The sequence below is a fragment of the Oncorhynchus tshawytscha genome, unplaced genomic scaffold (genome assembly GCF_018296145.1).
Source record: "Oncorhynchus tshawytscha isolate Ot180627B unplaced genomic scaffold, Otsh_v2.0 Un_contig_7957_pilon_pilon, whole genome shotgun sequence".
NCBI classification, from domain to species: Eukaryota; Metazoa; Chordata; class Actinopteri; order Salmoniformes; family Salmonidae; genus Oncorhynchus; species Oncorhynchus tshawytscha.
In genome coordinates, this window is record NW_024609337.1 from 33,131 (window position 1) to 54,939 (window position 21,809).

Here is a 21,809-nt window from a genome sequence, read left to right on the forward strand (position 1 = left end):
GAAATGTGGCAAAAGGTCGCAAAGTTCAAGGGGGCCGAATACTTTCGCAAGGCACTGTATATCCACAGTGAAACGAGTCCTATATCGACATAACCTGAAATGCCACTCAGCAAGGAAGAAGCCACTGCTCCAACACCAACATAAAAAAAGCCAGACTAGGGTTTGCAACTGCACATGGGGACAAAGATTGCACTTTTTGGAGAAATGTCCTCTGGTCTGATGAAACAACAATAGAACTGTTTGGACATAATGGTCATCGTTATGTTTGGAGGAAAAAGGGGGAGGCTTGCAAGCCGAAGAACATCACCGCAACCATGAAGCACGGGGGTGTCAGCATCATGTTGTGGGGTGCTTTTCTGCGGGACGGACTGTTGCACTTCACAAAATAGATGGCATCATGAGGGAGGAAAGTTATGTGGATATATTGAAGCAACATCTCCAGACATGAGTCAGGAAGTTAAAGCTTGGTCGCAAATGGGTCTTGGACAATAACTCCAAGCAGACTTCCAAAGTTGTGGGAAAATGGCTTAAGGACAACAAAGTCAAGGTATTGGAGTGGTCATCACAAAGCCCTGACCTCAATTCAATAGAAAATGTGTGGGCAGAACTGAAAAAGCATGTGCGAGCAAGGAGGCCTACAAACCTGACTCAGTTACACCAGCTCTGTCAGGAGGAATGGGACAAAATTCACCCAACTTGTGGAAGGCTACCTGAAGAGTTTGACCCAAGTTAAACAATTTAAAGGCAATGCTACCAAATACTAATTCAGTATATGTAAACTTCTGACTCACTGAGAATGTGATGAAATAAATAAAAGCTGAAATAAATCATTCTCTCTACTATTATTCTGACATTTCACATTCTTAAAATAAAGTGGTGATCCTAACTGACCAAAAACAGGGAATTTTTACTGGGATTAAATGTCAAGAATTGTGAAAAACTGAGTTATAATGTATTTAGCTAAGGTGTGTGTAAACTTCAGACTTCAACTGTATTCGTAGCTACATCCATCGTAAAAAGAAATAGATGACAGTGGTCATGTTAACTGATTGGTGGAGCAGTCTGCTACAGTTGGCTCATAGTTCAATGGTTGTGAGTTCTAATCCCAACTGGGGAAGATAGATTTTTTCTTCAAATCCTTTATTTCCTATATTCATCCCGTGACACACACACACACACACACACACCACACACACTTCTAATTCTGAAAAGTGAAAGCATACCTGTGAGAGGGGTCGCCCTGGTAGTAGTTGTAGGTTTTCATACAGTACCCAAGACCAGTCTGTGTTAATTTGACCATAGGAAAAAAGAGATACTGCGTAAATACTGCAATGCGGTTTGGATTGAGTTGAGCCCCTTCATTTACAAGGTGATGATTGCACTTTCCTCCCAACACAATACCGCAGTACCGCAGCATACCCCCCATAAGGGATTCGAACTTACACTGCAAGTGGCAATAGATGTCAGGAAGTCACCACATAACAACTGTGAACTTTCCAGAGACGTATTTGTTCGCAATGCACATGATTTTATTATCAGAGCGTGTCAGTGGACTCCTGGTAAGTTCAGTGAGAGAGTGTTGGGATCAGGTACAACTACATTTACCCGCCCCCAAAATGAATATTTATGAGCAAGTCCCGCCCAGTGAGAGAGTGTTGGGATCAGGTACAACTACATTTACCCGCCCCCAAAATGAATATTTATGAGCAAGTCCCGCCCCATCCACAACTTCTCACCTGAATGCATTTTTTTCTTTCCAATGTCAAGGGGTTGGACAAAGGCTGAAATTGGGGTTGAGACATCTCCTTTAAAAAGGCAAACATAACTCCACCTAAGAGAGTAGCGTTTTACTATAACCAGGTTTCTAAACTCTGATACACAAGTGTTTCATTACGTTGAAATGAGAGGCGCTAGCCTGGTCCCGGACGTCCTGGCAAAATGGCACAAACAGATCTGAGACCAGGCTAGTGAGGAAGTACATTACACATGATTAGTGACATGTAGCTAAGTGATATATACAGTATTCATCATATTTAACAGGACAATCCTCCTTTCAGAGGTTGAAGGCACTAAAACAGGTCCACAGCGTCCATCTTGTTTTTCAGTTTTTTTCAGTGGAAAATTCCTAGAACGAGCGAATCCCAGAAGCCAATACTGGAGAGTGTAGCCTACTAGTACCACAGGAAGACCCAAACATCAGAACAAAACAACAAGGACAGACTGGGGAACGGTCCATCTAGTCTACTAGTATTCTGTTCATTCCTTTGTCCCAGAATTCCTTCAACCGGACTTCGAAGCCAATCCCTGGCGAGCGAGGTCAGAGGTGGGAGGGCAGAGGTTAGAGGTCGTAGGTTAGATCCTACTCCAGTTGGACCAGAAGGTCTCCCTCTCCAACAGTCTCTCCTGCTTTACAGTGGACACTCTTCACCTGGGAGGGAAGAACAAAGGTATGTTGTCATAGAAACTAGCCATCTGACTGTGGTGATGTGTAGAGGAAAGTAATTCAGTGCGTGTGTGGTAATGTAGTAGTGTGTAGTAATGTAGTAGTGTGTGGTAATGTAGCAGTGTGTGGTAATGTAGCAGTGTGTGGTAATGTAGCAGTGTGTAGTAATGTAGCAGTGTGGTAATGTAGGCAAGTGTGTGGTGATGTAGCAATGTGTGGTAATGCAGTAGTGGGGTAATGTAGTTAAGTGTGTGCGGCAATGAAGCAGTGTGTGTGGTAATGTAGTAAAGTGTGTGTGGTAATGTCATAGTGTGTGGTGATGTAGTAGTGTGGTAATATAGTAGTGTGTGGTAATGTGGTAGAGTGTGTGGTAATGTGGTAGAGTGTGTGGTAATGTGGTAGAGTATCTGGTAATATAGTAATGTGTAGTGTGCTGTAATGTAATAGTATGTGTAGCAATGTACTAGTGTGTGTGGTAATATAGAAGTGTGTGTAGTAATGCAATTGTGTGTGTGGTAATGCAATTGTGTGTGTGGAGTAATACAGTAGTGTGTGTGGTAACGTAGTAGTGTGTGTGTGGTAATGCAGTAGTGTGTGTGTAGTAATGCAGTAGTGTGTGTGTAGTAATGCAGTAGTGTGTGTGTAGTAATGTAATGTGTAGTGTGTGTGTAATGTGTGTGTGTAGTAATGTAATGCAGTAGTGTGTATGTAGTACGTGTGTGTGTGTGTGTGTGTGTGTGTGTGTGTGTAGGAATACAGTTGTGTATGTGGTAATGCAGGTGTGTGCGTGTAGTAATACAGTAGTGTGTGTAGTGTGTGTGTGTAGTAATACAGTAGTGTGTGTAGTAATACAGTAGTGTGTGTGTGTAGTAATACAGTACTGTGTGTAGTGTGTGTGTAGTAATACAGTAGTGTGTGTAGTGTGTGTGTAGTAATACAGTAGTGTGTGTGCAGTGTGTAGTAATACAGTAGTGTGTGTGTGTAGTAATACAGTAGTGTGTGTGTGTAGTAATACAGTAGTGTGTGTGTAGTGGTATAGTATTGTGTGTAGTAATGCAGTAGTGTGAGTGTAGTAATGCAGTAGTGTGTGTGTGGTAATGTAGTAGTGTGTGTGTGGTAATGTAAGTAGCGTGTGTGTGGTAATGTAGTAATGCATAGTGTGTGTGTGTGTGTGTGTGTAGTGTGTGTAGTACTGTGTGTAGTAATGTAGTAGTGTGTGTGTGTGTGTGTAGTATGTAGTAGTGTGTGTGTGTAGTAGTGTGTGTAGTAGTAGTGTGTAGTAATGTGGTGTAATGTAGGTTAGTGTAATGGGGGTGTTGTAATGTGTTGTAGTGTAGTAGTGTAATGGGGGTGTGGTAATGTGTGTGTAGTGTGGTTAGTGTAATAGTGTGTGTAGTAATGCAGTAGTGTGTGTGTAGTAATGTGTTGTAGTGTAGTGTTAGTGTAAGTGTGTGTAGTGCAGGTGTGTAGTAATGGGGGTGTGGTAATGTGTTGTAGTGTAGGTTAGTGTAATGGGGGGTGGCAATGTGTTGTAGTGTAGGTTAGTGTAATACAGTAGGGGGTGTGGTAATGTGTTGTAGTGTAGGTTAGTGTAATGGGGGTGTGGTAATGTGTTGTAGTGTAGGTTAGTGTAATGGGGTGTGTGTAATGCAATGTGTTGTATGTGTAGGTTAGTGTAATGTAGCGTGTGTGTAGTGTGTGTGGTGTGTGGGTGTAAGGTAGTGTAATGGGGTGTGTTGTATGTGTTGTAGTTAGTGTAATGGGGGGTGTGGTAATGTGTTGTAGTGTAGGTTAGTGTAATGGGGGGGTGGTAATGTGTTGTAGTAGGTTAGTGTAATGGGGGGTGGTAATGTGTGTGTAGGTTAGTGTAATGGGGGTGTGGTAATGTGTTGTAGTGTAGGTTAGTGTAATGGGGGGTGGTAATGTGTTGTAGTGTAGGTTAGTGTAATGGGGGTGTGTGTGTAATGTGTGTTGTAGTGTAGGTTAGTGTAATGGGGGGGTGGTAATGTGTTGTAGTGTAGGTTAGTGTAATGGGGGGGTGTGGTAATGTGTTGTAGTGTAGGTTAGTGTAATGGGGGGTGGTAATGTGTTGTGTTAGTGTAATGGGGGGGGGTGGTAAGGTTGTGTAATTGTAATGTGTTGTGTAGGTTAGTGTAATGGGGGGGTGGTAATGTGTTGTAGTGTAGGTTAGTGTAATGGGGGGGTGTGGTAATGTGTTGTAGTGTAGGTTAGTGTAATGGGGGGGGTGGTAATGTGTTGTAGTGTAGGTTAGTGTAATGGGGGGGTGTGGTAATGTGTTGTAGTGTAGGTTAGTGTAATGGGGGGTGGTAATGTGTTGTAGTGTAGGTTAGTGTAATGGGGGTGTGGTAATGTGTTGTAGTGTAGGTTAGTGTAATGGGGGGGTGTGGTAATGTGTTGTAGTGTAGGTTAGTGTAATGGGGGGTGGTAATGTGTTGTAGTGTAGGTTAGTAATGGGGGTGTGGTAATGTGTTGTAGTGTAGGTTAGTGTAATGGGGGGTGTGTCAGTGTAATGTGTAATGTGTTGTAGTGTAGGTTAGTGTAATGGGGGGTGTGGTAATGTGTTGTAGTGTAGGTCAGTGTAATGGGGGTGTGGTAATGTGTTGTAGTGTAGGTCAGTGTAATGGGGGGTGTGGTAATGTGTTGTAGTGTAGGTCAGTGTAATGGGGGGGGTGTGGTAATGTGTTGTAGTGTAGGTCAGTGTAATGGGGGTGTGGTAATGTGTTGTAGTGTAGGTCAGTGTAATGGGGGGGTGTGGTAATGTGTTGTAGTGTAGGTTAGTGTAATCAGTGTAATGGGGGTGTGGTAATGTGTTGTAGTGTAGGTTAGTGTAATGGGGGTGTGGTAATGTGTTGTAGTGTAGGTCAGTGTAATTAGTGTAATGGGGGTGTGGTAATGTGTTGTAGTGTAGGTCAGTGTAATGGGGGTGTGGTAATGTGTTGTAGTGTAGGTTAGTGTAATGGGGGGGGTGTCCATTGGCCTGACCTTGGCAGCTTTAGCAGCAATCAAGCTGTTCTGCATCTTCATGGCCTCGATCACACAGATCTCCTGGCCTTCAGCCACCTGGGGAACAACAACACATCATTACTACATACAATGATGTAGCGTCTATAGCATGACTCACTCCACACAGACAGACAGACAGATGCATTGACTCACTCCACACAGACAGACAGATGCATTGACTCACTCACACAGACAGGCAGACAGACAGACAGACAGACAGACATATGCATTAACTGGCGCCAGACGCCACATGCAATATTGATAAACCAGCATTCCATCTCCATCATTGAGTGCTGATTTACAAGGTTAAATCATTGATGGATGAGGTGGCGAAACTAATATCCAGCAACAACATGCATGTGACAACTCATGTCCAGCAACAACATGCATGTGACAACTCATGTCCAGCAACAACATGCATGTGACAACTCATGTCCAGCAACAACATGCATGTGTTTAACATGTAACAACTCATGTCCAGCAACAACATGCATGTAACATGTCATGTCCAGCAACAACATGCATGTGACAACTCATGTCCAGCAACAACATGCATGTGACAACTCATGTCCAGCAACAACATGCATGTGTTTAACATGTAACATGTGACAACTCATGTCCAGCAACAACATGCATGTGACAACTCATGTCCAGCAACAACATGCATGTGTTTAACATGTAACATGTGACAACTCATGTCCAGCAACAACATGTATGTGTTTAACATGTAACATGTGACAACTCATGTCCAGCAACAACATGCATGTGTTTAACATGTAACATGTGACAACTCATGTCCAGCAACAACATGCATGTGACAACTCATGTCCAGCAACAACATGCATGTGACAACTAATATCCAGCAACAACATGCATGTAACATGTGACAACTCATGTCCAGCAACAACATGCATGTGACAACTCATGTCCAGCAACAACATGCATGTAACATGTGACAACTCATGTCCAGCAACAACATGCATGTAACATGTAACAACTCATGTCCAGCAACAACATGCATGTGACAACTCATGTCCAGCAACAACATGCATGTGTTTAACATGTAACATGTGACAACTCATGTCCAGCAACAACATGCATGTAACATGTAACAACTCATGTCCAGCAACAACATGTGACAACATCCAGCAACAACATGCATGTGACAACTCATGTCCAGCAACAACATGCATGTGTTTAACATGTAACATGTGACAACTCATGTCCAGCAACAACATGCATGTGACAACTCATGTCCAGCAACAACATGCATGTGTTTAACATGTAACATGTGACAACTCATGTCCAGCAACAACATGCATGTAACATGTAACAACTCATGTCCAGCAACAACATGCATGTGACAACTCATGTCCAGCAACAACATGCATGTGACAACTCATGTCCAGCAACAACATGCATGTGACAACTCATGTCCAGCAACAACATGCATGTGTTTAACATGTAACATGTGACAACTCATGTCCAGCAACAACATGCATGTGTTTAACATGTAACATGTGACAACTCATGTCCAGCAACAACATGCATGTAACATGTAACAACTCATGTCCAGCAACAACATGCATGTGACAACTCATGTCAACTCATGTCTAGCAACAACATGCATGTGACAACTCATGTCCAGCAACAACATGCATGTAACACTCATGTCCAGACAACTCATGTGACAACTCATGTCCAGCAACATGCATAACATGTATGTGACAACTCATGTCCAGCAACAACATGCATGTAACAACTCATGTCCAGCAACAACATGCATGTGACCATGCAACAACATGCATGTGACAACTCATGTCCAGCAACAACATGTATGTGTTTAACATGTAACATGTGACAACTCATGTCCAGCAACAACATGCATGTGTTTAACATGTAACATGTGACAACTCATGTCCAGCAACAACATGTATGTGTTTAACATGTAACATGTGACAACTCATGTCCAGCAACAACATGTATGTGTTTAACATGTAACATGTCCTTACCACATCATCTCCAGGCTTGACAGACAGTCACCACAGATCCAGGCATGACGCTACCGCTCTGTTCAGGATGCTCTACGTACCAGGCATGACGCTACCGCTCTGTTCAGGATGCTCTACGTACCAGGCATGACGCTACCGCTCTGTTCAGGATGCTCTACGTACCAGGCATGACGCTACCGCTCTGTTCAGGATGCTCTACGTACCAGGCATGACGCTACCGCTCTGTTCAGGATGCTCTACGTACCAGGCATGACGCTACCGCTCTGTTCAGGATGCTCTACGTACCAGGCATGACGCTACCGCTCTGTTCAGGATGCTCTACGTACCAGGCATGACGCTACCGCTCTGTTCAGGATGCTCTACGTACCAGGCATGACGCTACCGCTCTGTTCAGGATGCTCTACGTACCAGGCATGACGCTACCGCTCTGTTCAGGATGCTCTACGTACCAGGCATGATGCTAGCGCTCTGTTCAGGATGCTCTACGTACCAGGCATGATGCTACCGCTCTGTTCAGGATGCTCTACGTACCAGGCATGATGCTAGCGCTCTGTTCAGGATGCTCTACGTACCAGGCATGATGCTACCGCTCTGTTCAGGATGCTCTATGTACCAGTGTCTCGGATCTATGTGGGTTCTATGTAACATGTATGTTCTTACCACGTCTCCAGGTTTGACAGACACGGCGACCACGGAGCCAGGCATCGGAGAACGGAGGATGCTGCTGGTGTCTTCTGGAACCTTCTCAGGCATGTGAGCGCTCAGCGTGGATACCAGCTGACTGAGAACACGCACCTTAAACTGAACACACAAGAGACAGAGGTCGGGGGTCAATTCACAGTTATCAATTCATTACATATACAAGTCCACAAATTAGGCCCATGTTGTAAAACTAATGAAAGACAAATAAAGACAAACACTCCACATTCATTATTCTGAAAGTCCTATTGTGTTGATGCTGTTCTCCTTGGGTCCACCGGGTGGCAGCACCCAACATCATTCATGTCGGTCTATATCCCTGTCCCTGGCTTAGTGAATCAATACTACTGCATTACTGCCAGTGGGTTCATTCATCAGGCTATTTCATGCCAATCCTTTAATTAGCTCATTAGGCTAATTTATGTCTTACACATAGCTAGCACTGAGTGGCTGGTTTCTCCCTCGTTAAGAGTTGAAACTTCACGAAGCAGCAGGCCGAATAAATAGAACAGCCAACGGTCGCTTGGCGCCGGGCAACGAGGTGACACCGGAGAGTGAGATGAGGAGGGAGGGGGAGGGAGGGAGGGAGGGAGGGGAGGGAGGGAGGGAGGGGGAGGGAGGGGTGAGACCGGAGAGTGAGGAGGGAGGGAGGGGGGGAGGGGAGGGGGGGGAGGGAGGGGAGGGAGGGAGGGGGGAGGAGGGAGGGAGGGAGGGAGGGAGGGAGGGAGGGAGGGAGGGAGGGAGGGAGGGAGGGAGGGAGGGAGGGAGGGAGGGAGGGAGGGAGGGAGGGAGGGAGGGAGGGAGGGAGGGAGGGTGAGGGAGGGAGATGAGGGAGGGAGGGAGGGAGGGAGGGATGAGGAGGAGGGAGGGAGGGGTGAGACCGGAGAGTGAGATGAGGAGGGAGGGAGAGGTGAGACCGGAGAGTGAGATGAGGAGGGAGGAGAGGTGAGACCGGAGAGTGAGATGAGGAGGGAGGGAGAGGTGAGACCGGAGAGTGAGATGAGGAGGGAGGGAGAGGTGAGACCGGAGAGTGAGATGAGGAGGGAGGGAGAGGTGAGACCGGAGAGTGAGATGAGGAGGGAGGGAGAGGTGAGACCGGAGAGTGAGATGAGGACGGAGGGAGGGAGGGAGGGAGGGAGGGAGGGAGGGAGGGGAGGGAGGGAGGGAGGGAGGGAGGGAGGGAGGGAGGGAGGGAGGGAGGGAGGGAGGGAGGGAGGGAGGGAGGGAGGGAGGAGGGAGGAGACCGGAGAGTGAGATGAGGAGGGAGGGAGAGGTGAGACCGGAGAGTGAGATGAGGAGGGAGGAGACCGGAGAGTGAGATGAGGAGGGAGGGAGAGGTGAGACCGGAGAGTGAGATGAGGGAGGGAGGGAGGGAGGGAGGGAGGGAGGGAGGGAGGGAGGGAGGGAGGGGACCGGAGAGTGAGATGAGGAGGGAGGGAGGGAGGGAGGGAGGGAGGGAGGGAGGGAGGGAGGGAGGGAGGGAGGGGGAGGGAGGGAGGGAGGGAGGGAGGGAGGGAGGGAGGGAGGGAGGGGGAGGGAGGGAGGGAGGGAGGGAGGAGATGAGGAGGGAGGGAGAGGTGACACCGGAGAGTGAGATGAGGAGGGAGGGAGGGAGGGAGGGAGGGAGGGGGGAGGGAGGGAGGGAGGGAGGGAGGGAGGAGGGGGAGGCAGGGAGGGAGGAGGGAGGAGGGAGGAGGGAGGGAGGGAGGCAGGGAGGGAGGGAGGAGGGAGGAGGGAGGGGAGGGAGGGAGGGGGGAGGGAGGGAGGGAGGGAGGGAGGGAGGAGGGAGGCAGGGAGGAGGGGAGGGAGGCAGGGAGGGGGGTGAGACCGGAGAGTGAGATGAGGGAGGGAAGGAGGGAAGGAGGGAAGGAGGGAAGGAGAGACCGGAGAGTGAGATGAGGAGGGAGGAGAGGTGAGACCGGAGAGTGAGATGAGGAGGGAGGGAGAGGTGAGACCGGAGAGTGAGATGAGGAGGGAGGGAGAGGTGAGACCGGAGAGTGAGATGAGGAGGGAGGGAGAGGTGAGACCGGAGAGTGAGATGAGGAGGGAGGGAGAGGTGAGACCGGAGAGTGAGATGAGGTGAGGAGGGAGATGAGGAGGGTGAGACCGGAGAGGAGGGAGGAGGGAGGGAGGCAGGGAGGAGGCAGGGAGGGAGGGAGACCGGAGAGTGAGATGAGGAGGGAGGGAGGGAGGGAGGGAGGGGGAGGGAGGGAGGGAGGGAGGGAGGGGGAGGGAGGGAGGGAGGGAGGGAGGGAAGGAAGGAAGGAAGGAAGGAAGGAAGGAAGGAAGGAAGGAAGGAAGGAAGGAAGGAAGGAAGGAAGGAAGGAAGGAAGGAAGGAAGGAAGGAAGGAAGGAAGGAGGGAGGGAGGGAGGGGTACAATACATATTTGCTGGCAGATATCTGTGGTGAGATTCAATGAGCAGCTGGATACTGAAGTTTGATAACAGCTTAATAACAAAATACCTTCCTAACTCAGTCCTTTTATACAGAACAAAAATATAAAACACAACATGTAAAGTGTTGGTCCCATGTTTCATACGCTGAAATAAAAGATCCCAGAACTGTTGCCAGAGTGTTCATTTCTCTACCATAAGCCGCCTCCACCGTCATTTTAGAGAATTTGGCAGTACATTCTACATTTTTTACTTTTGAGTAATTTAGCAGATGGTCTTATCAGAGCGACTTACAGTGAGTGCATACATTTTCATATTCCCCGTGGGTATTGAACCCACAACCCTGGCGTTGCAAGCGTCATGCTCTATCAAATGAGCCACACGGGACACAGCAGTATGTCCAACCTGCCTCACAACCGCAGACCACGTGTAACCACGCCAGCCCAGGACCTCCACATCTGGCTTCTTCACCTGCGAGATCATCTGAGACCAGCCACCCGGACAGCTGAGGAAAATGTGGGTTTGCACAACCAAAGAATTTCTGCTCAAACTGTCAGAAACCGTCTCAGGGAAGCTCATCTGTGTTCTAGTCATCCTCACCAGGCTCTTGGCCTGACTGCAGTTTGGCGTCGTCACCGACTTCAGTGGGTAAAACGCTCACCTTCGATGACCACTGGCATGCTGGATGAATCCCGGTTTCAAATGTACCGGGCAGACGGCAGACAGGGTGTATGGCGTCGTGTGGGTGAGCAGTTTGCTGAACATTGTGAACAGAGTGCACCATGGTGGCGGTGGGGTTATGGTACGGGCAGGTTTAAGCTACGGACAAAGAACACAATTGCATTTTATTGATGGCAATTTGAATGATACTGCCAGGAGGTCCTGAGGCCCATTGTCCTGCCATTCATCCACCACCATCACCTCATGTTTCAGCATGATAATGCACACTCCATGTCGCAAGGATCCGTACACAATTCCTGGAAGCTGAAAATGTCCCAGCATTATCCTGGTTTATCACTGGTCTAGACTAGGTGGAACATTGTCCTGGCTTAACACTGGTCTAGGTTGGAAGGGAACATTGTTCTGGCTTAACACTGGTCTAGGCTAGGTGGAGCATTGTCCTGGCTTAACACTGGTCTAGGCTAGGTGGAGCATTGTCCTGGCTTAACACTGGTCTAGGCTAGGTGGAGCATTGTCCTGGCTTAACACTGGTCTAGGCTAGGTGGAGCATTGTCCTGGCTTAACACTGGTCTAGGCTAGGTGGAACATTGTCCTGGCTTAACACTGGTCTAGGCTAGGTGGAGCACTGTCCTGGCTTAACACTGGTCTAGGCTAGGTGGAGCACTGTCCTGGCTTAACACTGATCTAGGCTGGTGGAGCATTGTCCTGGCTTAACACTGGTCTAGGCTAGGTGGAGCATTGTCCTGGCTTAACACTGGTCTAGGCTAGGTGGAGCACTGTCCTGGCTTAACACTGGTCTAGACTAGGGGAGCATTGTCCTGGCTTAACACTGGTCTAGGCTAGGTGGAGCATTGTCCAGGCTTAACACTGGTCTCAGGCTACAGTAGCGGGTCCCAGGCAGTAGCGGGTCCCAGTCACACTGCCAGTAGCGGGTCCCAGTCACACTGCCAGTAGCGGGTCCCAGTCACACTGCTAGTAGCGGGTCCCAGTCACACTACTAGTAGCGGGTCCCAGTCACACTACTAGTAGCGGGTCCCAGTCACTACTAGTAGCGGGTCCCAGTCACACTACTAGTAGCGGGTCCCAGTCACACTATAGTAGCGGGTCCCAGTCACACTACTAGTAGCGGGTCCCAGTCACACTACTATAGTAGCGGGTCCCAGTCACACTACTATAGTAGCGGGTCCCAGTCACACTACTATAGTAGCGGGTCCCAGTCACACTACTAGTAGCGGGTCCCAGTCACACTACACACTAGTAGCGGGTCCCAGTCACACTACTAGTAGCGGGTCCCAGTCACACTACTAGTAGCGGGTCCCAGTCACACTACTAGTAGCGGGTCCCAGTCACACTACTAGTAGCGGGTCCCAGTCACACTACTAGTAGCGGGTCCCAGTCACACTACTATAGTAGCGGGTCCCAGTCACACTACTAGTAGTCCCAGTCACACTACTATAGTAGCGGGTCCCAGTCACACTACTATAGTAGCGGGTCCCAGTCACACTACTATAGTAGCGGGTCCCAGTCACACTACTATAGTAGCGGGTCCCAGTCACACTACTATAGTAGCTGGTCCCAGTCACACTACTAGTAGAGGATCCCAGTCACTGACCTGTATATGAAGGTCACAGTACAATAACATTAGGAAGCCACCCACCATGTTAATGACCTCATGCATCCTTGTCGGTTTACCTTCCTCACTCCTGGAACCCTGCCCTCATAAGACTGTATTTAGCGGACTCACACACACACACACACACACACACAGGTCATCCTCTTCACAACACCATCAAAGTGACTAAAATAACCCCTGGCCGGGGTACCCCCAAAGGACACCCCCAAACAAACAGTCATTGATTCCCAAGGCTGACAATCCCTTGTTGGAAAACCAGGAGCGGGGAGGGAAACCCAGGCTGGACTCGTAAATCAGGGCTGTAATCCGGAGCGTCAGGTGTGTGGGGAATGGGAGCGTTGGGATGGCCTGGGGAAATGAAGGCTTCGACAGGATTTCTTCCCAGGAAACAGAAGTAACTAACAGCCCTCATATTGTCACCCCAGTTCAGATACAGGTCAACCAACCAGGTTAGGTGTTGATCTAACCAGTAACTGTTGTTCTGTAACCAGCCTGTAACCAGCCAGGTAACTAGGTGTTGTTCTGTAACCAGCCAGGTAACTAGGTGTTGTTCTTCAACTCCAGCCTGGCTAACCAGGTGTTGTTCTGGTAACTAACCAGGTGTCTGTAACCAGCCTGGTAACTAGGTGTTGGTCTGTAACCAGCCTGGTAACTAGGTGTTGTTCTGTTACCAGCCGTACTAAAGGTCTATTCAACTCCAGCCCTGGTACCAGCCTAGGTGTTGGTCTGTAAACCAGCCTGGTAACTAGGTGTTGGTCTGTAAACCAGCCTGGTAACTAGGTGTTGGTCTGTAACCAGCCTGGTAACTAGGTGTTCTGTAACCAGCCGTACTAAAGGTCTATTCAACTCCAGCCTGGTAACTAGGTGTTGGTCTGTAACCAGCCTGGTAACTAGGTGTTGTTCTGTAACCAGCCTGGTAACTAGGTGTTGTTCTGTAACCAGCCTGGTAACTAGGTGTTGTTCTGTAACCAGCCTGGTAACTAGGTGTTGTTCTGAAACCAGCCGTACTAAAGGTCTATTCAACTCCAGGCCTGGAGGGCAACAGGAGACCTACGTCTGGTTTCTTTTCCAGCTGGTTATTGATGTTATTGAACTCTGTACTACTGAGGGACTTCATGTCCCCAGCTAGACTAGAACATACCCAGGATGAGCTAGACTAGAACATACCCAGGATGAGCTAGACTAGAACATACCCAGGATGCGCTAGACTAGAACATACCCAGGATGAGCTAGACTAGAACATACCCAGGATGAGCTAGACTAGAACACACCCAGGATGAGCTAGACTAGAACATACCCAGGGATGACTAGAACTACCCAGGATGAGCTAGACTAGAACATACCCAGGATGAGCTAGACTAGAACATACCCAGGATAGAACAGCAGGAGACTAGAACATACCCAGGATGAGCTAGACTAGAACATACCCAGGATGAGCTAGACTAGAACATACCCAGGATGAGCTGGACTAGAACATACCCAGGATGAGCTAGACTAGAACATACCCAGGATGAGCTGGACTAGAACATACCCAGGATGAGCTAGACTAGAACATACCCAGGATGAGCTAGACTAGAACATACCCAGGATGAGCTAGACTAGAACATACCCAGGATGCGCTAGACTAGAACATACCCAGGATGAGCTAGACTAGAACATACCCAGGATGAGCTAGACTAGAACATACCCAGGATGAGCTAGACTAGAACATACCCAGGATGAGCTAGACTAGAACATACCCAGGATGAGCTAGACTAGACATACCCAGGATGAGCTAGACTACCCAGGATGAGCTAGACTAGAACATACCCAGGATGAGCTAGACTAGAACATACCCAGGATGAGACTAGAACATACCCAGGACATAGACTAGAACATACCCAGGATGAGCTAGACTAGAACATACCCAGGATGAGCTAGACTAGAACATACCCAGGATGAGCTACCCAGGATGAGCTAGACTAGAACATACCCAGGATGAGCTAGACTAGAACATACCCAGGATGAGCTAGACTAGAACATACCCAGGATGAGCTAGACTAGAACATACCCAGGATGAGCTAGACTAGAACATACCCCAGGATGAGCTAGACTAGAACATACCCAGGATGAGCTAGACTAGAACATACCCAGGATGAGAACATACCCAGGATGAGCTGGACTAGAACATACCCAGGATGAGCTAGACTAGAACATACCCAGGATGAGCTGAGACTAGAACATACCAGGGATGAGAACATACCCTAGAACTAGAACATACCCAGGATGAGCTAGACTAGAACATACCCAGGATGAGCTAGACTAGAACATACCCAGGATGAGCTAGACTAGAACATACCCAGGATGAGCTAGACTAGAACATACCCAGGATGAGCTAGACTAGAACATACCCAGGATGAGCTAGACTAGAACATACCCAGGATGAGCTAGACTAGAACATACCCAGGATGAGCTAGACTAGAACATACCCAGGATGAGCTAGACTAGAACATACCCAGGATGAGCTAGACTAGAACATACCCAGGATGAGCTAGACTAGAACATACCCAGGATGAGCTAGACTAGAACATACCCAGGATGAGCTAGACTAGAACATACCCAGGATGCGCTAGACTGGAACATACCCAGGATGAGCTAGACTAGAACATACCCAGGATGAGCTAGACTAGAACATACCCAGGAGCAGTGAGAGCTAAGGGATAAGGGATACACAGTGGTAAGGGATACACAGTGGTCTTCCATGTCCTCAGGAGAGGAAGCCTGGAAGCAGCTCAGCAGGGGTGTCTCCTCCTCTCCAACACAAAGACAGAATCCTCCAGCTGACGCAGCAGGGGACAGGACAGAGGTACTTACTGAGCCCCTCATCAACCTCCTCCCAACCCCCCATGCCCGATCAGACCCCCACAGCCCAGCCCCAGGTCCCTAAAGGAAAGGGAAGTGATGTCGCCCCGTGACAAGTTCCTGTGGAGCCTGCGTTCAAAGCCCCCCCCTCCCCCCAGGGTGTGAGCAGCACAGAGCTGTTTATAGCTGGCTCCTTTCAAAGCCTCTGATACATAACGGATGGTCTTCTCTTCCTGACATTCTGTGTAGTGTGGGGGTCTGGGGGGGTATTGGGGGTCTGGGACTAGGCTGGATGGGGATGTGTAGGCGGGGAACTGACGACGACTTGGATCGACAGATAAGAGGAACGTCACTAAATGTGTGTACATACACGAAAAACGTACACACGACCACTAAGTCACAAGATTCATACATTCACCAGAATAAAGGGGTGACTCACCTGTGTGCCCAGGTACTGTAGCGTGATGTCTCCTCCTGCGTCTCTAGACAGACACTGTAGAACCCTGGGGGTTCTGTTGATGGTGACAGGCAGCAGGGCTGAGGCCAGGTTCCACTCTCCACTAACCTCCACCGTAACTCCATCCACCTCCACCTGCCAGGGGGTCAGAGGGTCATTTCATTACTACACTCTACTTATTATTCTGATACAAGACATGTGCTTCCCATGTGGAGAGACTGCAGTTTGATATGCTGGAAGAGACAGTCTGCAGCCTGACAGCAGGAGGAGCAGCTATGTTGAACCACTTGGGAAAATAACAGCATCAGATAGTACTGTTGGGCAGAGGAGAGACCCAGTATCCACTACTAGAGGACAGAGGAGACACCCAGTATCCACTACTAGAGGACCAGGGAGAGACCCAGTATCCACTACTAGAGGAGAGAGGAGACACCCAGTATCCACTACTAGAGGACAGAGGAGACACCCAGTATCCACTACTAGAGGAGAGAGGAGACACCCAGTATCCACTACTAGAGGAGAGGACCAGGGAGAGACCCAGTATCCACTACTAGAGGAGAGGACCAGGGAGAGGTATCCACTACTAGAGGAGAGGACCAGGGAGAGACCCAGTATCCACTACTAGAGGAGAGGACCAGGAGAGACCCAGTATCCACTACTAGAGGAGAGGACCAGGGAGAGACCCAGTATCCACTACTAGAGGAGAGGACCAGGGAGAGACCCAGTATCCACTACTAGAGGAGAGGACCAGGGAGAGACCCAGTATCCACTACTAGAGGAGAGGAGGAGAGGACCTAGAGGAGAGGACCAGGGAGAGACCCAGTATCCACTACTAGAGGAGAGGACCAGGGAGAGACCCAGTATCCACTACTAGAGGAGAGGACCAGGGAGAGACCCAGTATCCACTACTAGAGGAGAGGACCAGGGAGAGACCCAGTATCCACTACTAGAGGAGAGGACCAGGGAGAGACCCAGTATCCACTACTAGAGAGGAGAGGACCAGGGAGAGACCCAGTATCCACTACTAGGAGGAGAGGACCAGGGAGAGACCCAGTATCCACTACTAGGGGACCAGGGAGAGACCCAGTATCCACTACTAGAGGACCAGGGAGAGACCCAGTATCCACTACTAGCGGACCAGGGAGAGACCCAGTATCCACTACTAGAGGACCAGGGAGAGACCCAGTATCCACTACTAGAGGACCAGGGAGAGACCCAGTATCCACTACTAGAGGAAAAGGGAGAGACCCAGTATCCACTACTAGAGGAAAAGGGAGAGACCCAGTATCCACTACTAGAGGACCAGGGAGAGACCCAGTATCCACTACTAGAAGATAGAACCAGGGAAAGAACACAGTACCCAGCACCAGTCGTTCCTCTCCTGGGGGGTACTAACCGCTAGTTTGATGTGTGGTTCAGCGGTTCAGGGTGACCAGGAGAGGCTGATTAGGAGCACATGTTATCATGGTTCAAGGAAAACAACCCACCAGACCAGGGACTGCAGGTGTCTAAACACCCAGCCACCGAGTGATGTCTGTCGGCCAGGACAACCCCTCCTCCCCCTCACCACCTGGACCTCAGCTCCATTCAAGCCCCCTCACAGAGAGAAGGGCCGACTGCCTTCATTCACTCTACCAAACCACAGGGATATATAGTGGGGTCCCAAATGATTGACACCATGATACATTTTTTCTTTTTTTTTTCCATTATTTATTTTATTGTACCTTTATTTAACCTTTATTTAACCTTTATTTAACCAGGCAAGTCAGTTAAGAACAAATTCTTATTTTCAATGATGGCCTAGGAACAGTGGGTTAACTGGTCTAGGAACAGTGGGTTAACTGGCCTAGGAACAGTGGGTTAACTGGTCTAGGAACAGTGGGTTAACTGGTCTAGGAACAGTGGGTTAACTGGTCTAGGAACAGTGGGTTAACTGGTCTAGGAACAGTGGGTTAACTGGTCTAGGAACAGTGGGTTAACTGGTCTAGGAACAGTGGGTTAACTGGTCTAGGAACAGTGGGTTAACTGGTCTAGGAACAGTGGGTTAACTGCCTGTTCAGGGGCAGAACAACAGATTTGTACCTTGTCAGCTCGGGGGTTTGCAACCCCCTCCTAATGTGTTCTCCTAAAACATTTTAGAGACAGGCTGTTTACTGTTATCCCCGCAAGGTGAAGTATTCAAATGTATTAAAAACAGGGGTGTCAATAATGTTGATCCCTACCTTTGAGAAAAACTAAAATAACTGGTTAAACAAAATGTCTTTCTTTGAGTAATTATATTAGTATAAAATAATATAATATCCCCTTTTTGTTGCATAAATTAGATCTCAGTATTTAAATAATTTACCTTATACAGTTTTTTGCTCATCTTTATCAAGGGTGTCAATCATTTCGGACCCCACTGTGTGTGTGTGTGTGTGTGTGTGTGTGGCTCACAGTGAACGTGGATCCAGAGCGTGACACAGCGACCGTGTGACTTCCCTTCTCCAACTCTACACACAGCTCCCACTGTCTCTGCTCCTGGGGGGTGGTGGACACCCTGAAACACACACACACACACACACACACACACACACACACACCACTTTCCCATTAGTATCAGTCTCAGAGAGCTATTCTCTGAGGGTCAGAGGAAGCTGTATAAACAGAGTCAGCTCCTCCACTGACTGACAGCTGCCTCCTCTCTCTCCCGACACCAGAGACCAGTCTGCTGCTCTGTTACAAAGCTGAACCAAGGAGATCACAGCCAGCTGACCTCTCAGCCAACCTTCCTAATACAACTTCTATTAACAAAGACACTTGAAATGAGCATGGTATAAATTAACATAATCAACAGCTCCAAAACATACAAGTTTAGATTTTGAACCAGAAATTCAAAAGATATAAATGTTTATAAGCAGTGTATCCCTGCTCTGAGAGGGAGGGAGGGAGGGAGGGAGGGAGGGAGGGGGAGGGAGGGAGGGGGAGGGAGGGAGGGAGGGAGGGAGGGAGGGAGGGAGGGGGAGGGAGGGAGGGAGGGAGGGAGGGAGGGAGGGAGGGAGGGAGGGAGGGAGGGAGGGGGGAGGGAGGGAGGGAGGGAGGGAGGGAGGGAGGGAGGGAGGGAGGGAGGGAGGGAGGGAGGGAGGGAGGGAGGGAGGGAGGGAGGGAGGGGGAGGGAGGGAGGGGGCCTCTACCACTGACTGCAACTACAAAGACCGACCCCCAGCGGTTCATGAACAACGAAAGGAAACGATCCGAAAAAGAAAGAAGAAAATGTGGCCAGATGTTTAGACAGATGGCAGGGCTGACAGAGAGAATCAAGTCTAACAGTTTGACCAGCAGACTGCTACGCCACGCTAGGATACAGCTCTGTTAACTGGTGACATATTGCAGGACTGAGCCGGTGCTACAAACAATGGAACATGTAAAACACTGGTTTAAACACACAACACAATAATAACCTCTGTAAAAACAGACAATGGACATTCAGACACAGTGAAACAGCACAATAATTAACACATGAGGAACAATGAGAGCTTTAGCTCTTTCTGATGTCAACTAGAACCTCTTGGTGTTTTTACCTCCTCTCTGTTTGATTTAACCAGGTTAAATCTTTTAAAAACATATTTTACAGTATCAACCTGACCAAGATGGTGCTTCATCTATGTGCTGTTCCAGCACCAACTCCTACAATTAGTTCCTACAGTTATTTGAATTGGTTTAATTTACCTGAGATTACCCAGGAACCTCTGGGAGCGGAGCTGTGCGGAGACATAGAGAGCAGCTGCGGTGGCGACGAGCTCCCTGCGACCCTCGGAGGTCAGCTGGTGACCTTTGAACCCCTCTGGGTATTCCTCTGGCAGGAAGTTAGTGGTGATGTCACCAGAGATGAAGCGAGGGTGGGTGATGATCTCTCTGAGCAGGGGGATGTTGTGGGTCACACCTGGACAGTCACACATACAGGAACAACAGGTAGAGATCAGACCCCTGGACAGTCACACACACAGGAACAACAGGTAGAGATCAGACCCCTGGACAGTCACACACACAGGAACAACAGGTAGAGATCAGACCCCTGGACAGTCACACACACAGGAACAACAGACAGAGACAGGTTGAGATTAGACCCCTGGACAGTCACACAGACAGAGACAGGTAGAGATCAGACCCCTGGACAGTCACACAGACAGAGACAGGTTGAGATCAGACCCCTGGACAGTCACACAGACAGAGACAGGTAGAGATCAGACCCCTGGACAGTCACACAGACAGAGACAGGTTGAGATCAGACCCCTGGACAGTCACACAGACAGAGACAGGTAGAGATCAGACCCCTGGACAGTCACACAGACGGAGACAGGTAGAGATCAGACCCCTGGACAGTCACACACACAGGTAGAGATCAGACCCCTGGACAGTCACACACAGGAACAACAGACAGAGACAGGTAGAGATCAGACCCCTGGACAGTCACACACACAGGAACAACAGACAGAGACAGGTTGAGATCAGACCCCTGGACAGTCACACAGACAGGAACAGACCCCAGACAGTCACACAGACAGGTTGAGATCAGACCCCTGGACAGTCACACAGACAGGTTGAGATCAGACCCCTGGACAGTCACACAGACAGGTAGAGATCAGACCCCTGGACAGTCACACAGACAGGTAGAGATCAGACCCCTGGACAGTCACACAGACAGGTTGAGATCAGACCCCTGGACAGTCACACACACAGGAACAACAGACAGAGACCGGTAGAGATTAGAACCTCTACATGTGTGTAGCTATACAGAAAATGTCAGAGTCTTGAGGTACTGAAGATGCTTCCAGAAAGCTCTAACACCCAACACACAGTGAGTGAGTGAGTGAGTGAGTGTGTGAGAGTGTGAGTGTGTGAGTGTGTGAGTGCCTTACCTCTGATGACGTAGTTATCGAGAGCCGCCTCCATCCTCTGCAGGGCTTCAGCGCGCGTGGCGCCATAGGTCACCAGCTACGGCGAGCACAGAGGGACATTCACATTATATATCAGTAAAACATACTGGAAAGGGCAATGTGATTGTGTTGGGCAGTTTGAGGGAGAACACAGTAGCTGACCTTGGAGATCATTGGGTCATAGTAGATACTGATGTCACTTCCTTCTTGGATGCCACTGTCCACACGCACCTGACAGAGAGAAGACTACATGTCAGTATGACTACATGTCAGTATGACTACATGTCAATATATGGCTACATGCCAGTATGCCTACATGTCAATATATGACTACATGTCAGTATGACTACATGTCAATATATGACTACATGTCAGTATGACTACATGTCAATATATGACTACATGTCAGTATGACTACATGTCAATATGACTACATGTCAGTATGACTACATGTCAATATGACTACATGTCAGTATGACTACATGTCAATATATGACTACATGTCAGTATGCCTACATGTCAATATATGACTACATGTCAGTATGCCTACATGTCAATATATGACTACATGTCAGTATGACTACATGTCAATATATGACTACATGTCAGTATGACTACATGTCAATATGACTACATGTCAATATGACTACATGTCAATATGACTACATGTCAATAAGACTACATGCCAGCATGACTACATGCCAGCATG

At 48.7% G+C, this 21,809-nt stretch overlaps 1 protein-coding gene and 1 long non-coding RNA gene across 2 annotated transcripts in view; one reads left to right on the forward strand and one right to left on the reverse strand.

Moving 5' to 3' along the window:
* Positions 1-1,231: 1,231 nt before the first annotated feature.
* Positions 1,232-1,791, forward strand: LOC121844619. Its single transcript, XR_006082068.1, has 2 exons — positions 1,232-1,589; positions 1,666-1,791. It is a non-coding gene; the product is annotated as an uncharacterized LOC121844619 (long non-coding RNA).
* The window catches only part of pcca (propionyl-CoA carboxylase subunit alpha), a 57,341-nt gene continuing 37,039 nt past the window's right edge, over positions 1,508-21,809 (reverse strand). Inside the window, exons 14-21 of the mRNA XM_042314903.1 lie at positions 21,263-21,331; positions 21,083-21,158; positions 19,893-20,106; positions 18,621-18,723; positions 16,167-16,319; positions 8,140-8,280; positions 5,447-5,524; positions 1,508-2,428 (exon numbers count right to left, since the gene is read on the reverse strand). Of these exons, the coding sequence (XP_042170837.1) occupies positions 2,360-2,428; positions 5,447-5,524; positions 8,140-8,280; positions 16,167-16,319; positions 18,621-18,723; positions 19,893-20,106; positions 21,083-21,158; positions 21,263-21,331 (903 nt within the window). The 3' untranslated portion in view covers positions 1,508-2,359. The remainder of the gene's footprint in view (positions 2,429-5,446; positions 5,525-8,139; positions 8,281-16,166; positions 16,320-18,620; positions 18,724-19,892; positions 20,107-21,082; positions 21,159-21,262; positions 21,332-21,809) is intronic.